This window comes from Tiliqua scincoides, chromosome 9 (genome assembly GCF_035046505.1).
Source record: "Tiliqua scincoides isolate rTilSci1 chromosome 9, rTilSci1.hap2, whole genome shotgun sequence".
In the NCBI taxonomy this organism is placed as follows: Eukaryota; Metazoa; Chordata; class Lepidosauria; order Squamata; family Scincidae; genus Tiliqua; species Tiliqua scincoides.
Window position 1 is genome coordinate 25871183 of NC_089829.1, and position 7511 is coordinate 25878693.

Here is a 7511-nt window from a genome sequence, read left to right on the forward strand (position 1 = left end):
GGCTCTTTCAAGCGACCTGCCTTCGACCTGCCCCTCTCCACGCGCGTCCCAAGCGAATGACCCGAGACGTCACTGGGTCGCGGAGCCCAAGAACTGCTGGTGTCCTTGTGATTCTGGTTCAGGTCGGAGTCTTCAAGGAGGTGGCCTTCTCCGTCCATCAAGTACTCTAATGACCCTCCTGCCTCCTAGAGTCATTGTTTTTAAGTCTCTCACAGCCCAGTCCTATGCATGTCTACTCAGAAGCAAGCTCCACTGAGTTAAGTGGTGCTTACTCCCTGGAAAGTGTGCCTAGGATTGCACTCTGCAACGTTTGCAAGCCCCAGAGGTCTCCCCACCGAAAAAAAATAAAAGAACTGAAGTCATTATCTTAAGGCGTGAAGCCATCATCTCCGATCCTAACAGGACTCTTCCTGCGGAGGGGAGCGATGGATTGCCCATCGATGACTTCCCCTAAAAGGCTCCTTTTAGGATGGGGCGTGAGAAGCAGGGGAAACGTCGGGGGTTGGGCGCAGGGGGCATCGAGGAGAATTGCGCTCAGGCACCCCCTGTCTGAAAGTTCTTCCTCCCAAGGCTGCAGCTCAGGACACAATACTAGCGAGTAACCCCGTGGAACACAGCGGGATTTGCACCTGAGGAAACAGACAAGGGATTATTGCGCCTTCCTTGCAGCAGTGAAAATTGCAAGAGAAAGTTTGGGGAAGACAAGAAAGGCAGAGGGAGGAATAATTAAACCTTCAATTAAATTAATTAAAGGAGGTGTAATTAAAAAGAAAAGAGAAAATCGAGCAGATCGTTTTTTAAATACATTTTGCGTGAGAGAGAGAGAGAGAGAGAGAGAGAGAGAGAGAGAGAGAGAGAGAGAGAGAGAGAGCGCGCGCTAATAGAGTTGTAACCAGGTGGGGAAATATAGCAAAGTAACACCTCTGCTGGAGACTCGCGTCCCTAATTAAGCGAGCCTGATGGCTTCTAATGGAATAATTAGGGAAGGAAAAGGCGGGGGCGGAGGGGAAGAGGCCGCAGTCTCCCCACATCCCCAAACCCGTTTCAGGAGATTTTTGTTCTTCTTATTTTAAATATCGTGAAAATCCCAACGAAAGCAGGATCTGCTGCTTCTTCAGGGCACCTCACGGGCTCCAAGTTCTCGGGGAATCGACAGAAAGGAAAGCAGCGGAGCCCCCCAGCCCCCAACACGCGCCCTGGTCTGAACTCCAAGTATTTAGGAAGGAGGTGTGAAAGGAGTTTCGGATCGAGGTGTAAAGACCCCTGAAACGCCAGGAGAAATCGAAGTTTCTTTCTTTCTTTCTTTCTTTCTTTCTTTCTTTCTTTCTTTCTTTCTTTCTTTCTTTCTTTCTTTCTTTCTAAAACCATTTGGAACAGGGATCAGTTGCTGTGTCTCGAGCAAGGAACAAGATCCACAGCGGGGATTTTCTTCTGTCAGGCACAGGGGAGCTTCTAAAGTTTAAGACCAGAGTTAGGGGCTGCTTTGATGGCGGTGGTCGTGGTTGTTGTTACTCCCAAGAAATGCCTGGGGCTTTTATGTCAAAGTAAACTACCTGGAGAAGTAAAAGGACTTTCTGTGCTTCTAGGAAAGAGTTATTCGGTGGTGCTCCAATTCATTTTTAAAAAGCAAGATTATCAAATCAATTTTAAAAAATCAGTATGAGTGTTGATTTTGTGTTTCAAACTCCAGAGATTTGTGTGTCTGTGTGTGTACATATCTATCTATCTGTCTATCTGTCTATCTGTCTATCTAGATGGATGGATGGATGGACAGAAAGACAGACAGACAGACAGAAATACACATAGACAGGCAGACACAGTTATCAAAAGAGACACACACACACACCCACAGTCTGACAGACAAACGGACAGACAGATATGGTTTAATATATTACTATTAGTTAAATTAATATAACTACTATTAATATTAATGAAACGGGCGTTTACTCGGAGGGAGCTTGTTTTTTAATGAAGCCGCTCCGCTTCAGGGTCCGGACGCTCCCCCGACGACCCGGTCCGTCCCCCCGCAAGAAGCGCCCCGTTCCCGGCTCGGAGGCGCACCGGCGGGGAGAGCCGCCCAGCCCGGAGGCGCATCCCGAAGCGCCGCGCCTGCACCTCCCGCCCCCGGCGGCGCCATTGGCCGGAGCCTGGCCGAGGAGGGAGGCGATTGGCGGGGAGCGCGGGGGGAAGGCGGGGCGGGCGAGGAGTCAAAAGTGGCCTTGGGCAGGGAGAGCCTGGAAAGGGTTCCGAGCCCTGGACGGGGAGTTCGCCCTGCGCGCGGCGGGGCTCTCTCTGCGCGCCGCTGCGGAGTGGCGGGATCCGGAGTGGCCGGGGCTCTGCATTGAGCTGTGGCTCCGGAGCGACTGGACGGCCGCGGCGCAGGCATCGGGAGCCCTTCTCCGTCACTGCTCCCTGGCTGTCCTTTCTCCAGCCCACCGCGGGGCAGATCCAGAGACCCCCCCTCGGGGGCCCTCCCTCCCTCCCTGCAGGATCGGGGCTCCTTCGGCCCGTCGGGGCTTTGGCTCCTGCAGAGTGGGGGAGAAAAGCGCCCCCTCCCCCAGCAGAGGACTGCTCGCGCTTGGCACGGAGCTGGAGGACGATGGAGCTCCTGTTCGGGCTGTAGAGAGGGACCTTCCCCCCCTCCCCTGTGGAGGGGACTGGAAGGCGGGGAGGGGTTTGGCGAGCCCCCATCCCTCCTCTCTTCCCCTCGGCCCCGTCCTGACACCCCCCCTCCAAGTCTTCGCTTGGACTTTCTGGGGAGGGGGCTACTCGGGCAGGGAGCCTCCACCATGCAGGCGCGCTACTCCGTCTCGGATCCCAACGCCCTGGGAGTGGTGCCCTACTTGAGCGAGCAGAACTACTACCGGACGGCGGCAGGGACTTACGGGGGCATGGCGGGCTCCATGGGGTCTACTCGGGGCACCCGGACCAGTACGCCGCGGCGGGCATGGGGCGCTCCTACGGGGCTTACCACCCGCACCAGCCCACCGCCCCCAAGGACCTGGTGAAGCCCCCCTACAGCTACATCGCCCTCATCACCATGGCCATCCAGAACGCGCCGGACAAGAAGATCACCCTCAACGGGATCTACCAGTTCATCATGGAGCGCTTCCCCTTCTACCGGGAGAACAAGCAGGGCTGGCAAAACTCCATCCGCCACAACCTCTCGCTCAACGAGTGCTTCGTCAAGGTGCCCCGCGACGACAAGAAGCCCGGCAAGGGCAGCTATTGGACGCTGGACCCGGATTCCTACAACATGTTCGAGAACGGGAGCTTCCTGCGCCGTCGGAGGCGCTTCAAGAAGAAGGACGTCTCCAAGGACAAGGACGAGGCGCTGGGCAGGGAGCGGCAGCAGCACCTCAAGGAGCCCCTCAAGGCCCCCGACGCCACCAAGGACGCCCCACCAACGCCTCCTCCTCCTCTGCAGCTGCCCCGTCGGACAAGAAGATCGTGATCAAGAGCGAGGCGGCCTCTCCAGAGCTGCCCATCATCACCAAGGTGGAGACCCTCAGCCCGGAGAGCGGCGCCCTGCGGGACAGCCCCCGCAGCGTGGCCTCCACCCCGTCGGAGAACTCCCTGCAGGGCGAACCCCACCACCCCGGAGGCGGAGGCGGCGCCCCCAACGGCCTGTCGGGCTTCAGCGTGGAGAACATCATGACCCTGAGGACTTCCCGCAGGGGGAGCTCAGCCCGGCCAGCAGGGCAGCCTCCGGTGGGATGGTGTCCTCCTTGCCCCTGGGGTACGCCCAGGCGCAGCCTCCCTCCGTCTACAGCCAGGCTTGCAGCCAGGGGGGCTTGGGGGAGGCGGGGGGCAGCTACCAGTGCAGCATGCGGGCCATGAGCCTCTACACGGGAGAGAGGGGTGCCCACATGTGCGTGCCCCCCAGCCTGGAGGAAGCGGAGCAGCAGCAGCAGCAGCAGCAGGCCAATGGCACCTCCTCGCCCTTGGGCACCCTGAACTTGCCCTCGGGGCAGCAGCAGCAGCAGCAGCAGGAGGGCACCCTCACGTCCAGTCACCACCACCACCACCACCACCACCACCCGCTTTCCCACCACCAGGCCGGTGGCCAGGCCACGGCGGCAGCCTCCTGGTACCTGAACCACACCTCGGAGCTCAACCACCACCTCTCGGGCCACACCTTCGGGGCTCAGCAGCAGAACTTCCCCAACATGCGGGACATGTTCAGCTCTCACCGGCTCGGGATAGAGACCTCGACGGCCTTGAGCGAGCAACAGGTGAGCACCAACTCGAGCTGTCAGATCCCCTATAGATCCGCCTCCTCCATATACCGCCACAGCACCCCTTATTCCTATGACTGCACTAAGTATTGACGCGATCGGGTCCACACCAGACAGACAGACAAGGGCCTTTAAGCGAACGCTTCGCCCCAGAGATGGGGCGCTTAAATCAGACGCTCCAGACAGCCCAGAAGGACCTTTAGCTTTCCTTTCACGACCTCTTAATAGACACAAACAGCTCGGGCACACGTATCCCCAGAGAGTCACTAGAGTTTTGCGGACAGAACACTCCATTGTGTCTTTGCTCTACTTGAAAACAAACGCAGGAGGCGTCTTTTAAAATAAAGGAAAAATATATCAGTAGATCAGTCAAGACTCTGCCTGCTAAAAGGAAGTGTGGTGGATCTAGAGAGCCTTAAATTATGGGGGACCACCGCACCCATTGGATGAATGACCAGTGATACAGTTTTGAAAGAGGGGATAAAAAATAACGATAAGATATACGAGATATGCTCTCATGTCCTGGTGTGTGTTTTTGTTTCAGACGTTCTGTTTTCTTGCGTTGTAAATATGTGTGGATTTCGAATTAGGGTTATGTGGAGAGAGCCATTGAGATATTTAAAGTTGCGTTCACTGGATTTATTCCTCATGTCCCCCCCCCATCATGTTTTTGCCACCTCTTTCCAGGTGCCAAACCAGAAACGTGTCCTCCCCCTCCCCCCCGGTTTTCTTTGTTTCGTGTACCAAAAAAGCGCATCAAAAACTCTTTTCTGTTAAACTTCTTTTTATATATATATATATAATTTATTTGTTTCCCCTTGGATGAACTTTTGGGAAGGGAGGAAGAGAGAAAAATCAGAACACCCCCCCCCCCAAAGTATCTGATATTTTCACAGAAGGACAAAAAGAAAAGACCCCCCCCAAAGAATGACAGTGTCTGATTTATTTTTTAAAAAACAGATTTCCATTCTGAACCCAAAACCATTCTCTTTTGACACCCGTGTCAAGTTGTGTTTTGTCTTTTTGTGGTCTTAATTGTTGTACTCATCTTGAAGAAAAAAAATAAATCCATGCAGTTTATTTCTCCTCAAAACTCTGTGTGAATTTTTGCACCATATACGTTTCCTTGCCCCCCCCCCCAACTTCGCAAATACCAGAAGGAGCTGAAACAGAGCCCGAGCCTAGGCATGACTACTCAGAAGTAAGTCCCATTACTGTCAGTGGGGCTTACTCGCAGGAAAGTGTGGATAGGTTTGTAGCCACAGGGCGCAGGAGGCGAGGAAAGTTGCAAAAAAGCAGAGCGTGCTTGACAGGGGATGCGTGTCCTGGGGCATGTCACTTGCGAATGTGGTTGACACGGGACAGGAAGAGAGAGTGGTCCAGGCGGTGTGAGTTTAGCCATTTGTGGGAAATTCAAGATCCGATTTGAAGGGTCCGTCATGTAAACAAAGGACAGGTTCCCAACTAACAGCCCCAATCCTATGCATGTCTACTCAGAAGTAAGTCCCATTGAAGACCATGAGGCTTTCCAGTAGATATGCATAGGATTGCGCTGGAAGGATTGTTTCTACCGCAATCTTAGTCAGGCTTACCTGGAAGTAAAACAACAGAACACAGTGGGGCTTACTTCTGAGTAAACCTGCGTTGCCTGGCTTGCGCTACACGTCCTTGAGTATAACTGGGGAACTGCTGTCCCGCAAATAACTGGGATTAAGAGTTTAACAGTCACCCTACAAATCTGTTTCTGAAAAACTTCCAAAGGAGCTCTTGTTCAGTGGTAAACCGGAGTGAAGCTTAATTCTCCGATGTTGGCAGGGTGACCAGACATCCTCTTTTTCCAGGACATGCCCTCTTTTTTAGCCTATTGTCCTCGGAAAGAACTAAAATGTCCTCCATTTTCCTGTGGGCAGGCAGCGCAGAGCCTTCTTGGAATTAATAAATTATATGTAATATAGTTTTTAATTTAATAACAAGCAATATAGTGTATAAATTAACCACATGAAATCAATATAGGAGTGTTTCAGCTTTTATTTTGTCATATCCTACATTTTTCTTGCATGTCCTACACTTTGGGGTGCCTTGTTCTCTTTTGCAGTTATGACAGCTGGTCATAATGATGATGATGGAAACGCCACATCTCTTTATACTGTGATCCTAAGTGCACAAAAACAGGCTGGACTCCCCTACCTTTGCGAGCAATTAAAAAGTTAATCACAATTAAGCGGTTTAATTGCATCTTCTGTACACATTCCCCCACATTTCCTTCCCTTCTTCTTCTCTCCTGCTTTCTTGCGTTTTAAACCAGCTCAGACAGAGGAAGACTGAAATTCCAGAAAAATATACTGACAGATCTGTTTCCATCGTCTTGGAAGTCCAGGCATAGAAACTGATCAGGAGGCAGAGAAAATATTATGATTAATAAAACTCTTTATTTCTAAACCCATCTTGTAGAAGACCCTTTGAAGACAACAGGCTCTCCCCCCCCACCACTTTCCGAACTCAAACTCAGTAGGGTCCCGATTCTGAAGCAATTCATTTGGAAGCAAACCCCAGTTTAAATCAGATCTTACTTCTGCTTAAAGAGGTTTTCATCAGAAATATTTGCCTTCATATCTTAAGAGCTTACTGAAGAATCTTAAGTCTGAAGTAAGTGCCACTAAATTAAATGGGAACTAGTCCAGGACTGCAGTTATCTTGCAGGCCATGCGGAGTCTTTTGCCATGAAAGTAAATCCCACTAACTTGAATAGGACTTACTCCCATGTAAGTGCCTAGGACTGCATATTCACAGGGCAACCTTAAGGATGCATACTAAGTCCCACTGAGCTGAATAGGGACTATTCCTGAGTAAATTTACTTAGAGTGGCAGCCTTTGTACACTACAGGTGGTATTTTAAAATGTAGGCAAGTTCCTTTGAGTATGTGCAAAGTGCCTTTATCTCAGATAGCTCCCCTGCAAGTATATGGAACAAAATATTGTTTCAGATAGGAAACAGTTTCAGGTAAAGAAATGTGAGCTCCTGAATGTTGTAATTCAGAAATCAGGTTTTGCTGTGAGGTGGAGGGTGGATTTCAATTCCCAGCTTTCATCTTCCACTTACTACTCCAAAATGAATATCCTTTAAATCAGCGGAGTTCAAAAAGTCTGAATGTCTTTGGGTCTGGATGTTAGGCAGCAGAAACTTTCACTTTCTCTCACTTTCTTCTCCTTTTGAGTTTCCAGATCTTAGAAACTCTTCCCCCCTATTGAAAATCTAGGTACATTTTTTTTTTT

At 51.4% G+C, this 7511-nt stretch overlaps 1 protein-coding gene across 1 annotated transcript; it reads left to right on the forward strand.

The window, feature by feature from the left end:
* Positions 1-2789: 2789 nt before the first annotated feature.
* FOXC2 (forkhead box C2) lies at positions 2790-4906 on the forward strand. The gene is given in 4 exon segments (XM_066637321.1): positions 2790-2907; positions 2910-3410; positions 3413-3667; positions 3670-4906. Coding segments are annotated over 4 exon segments (1536 nt in total). The 3' UTR covers positions 4332-4906.
* Positions 4907-7511: the final 2605 nt, after the last annotated feature.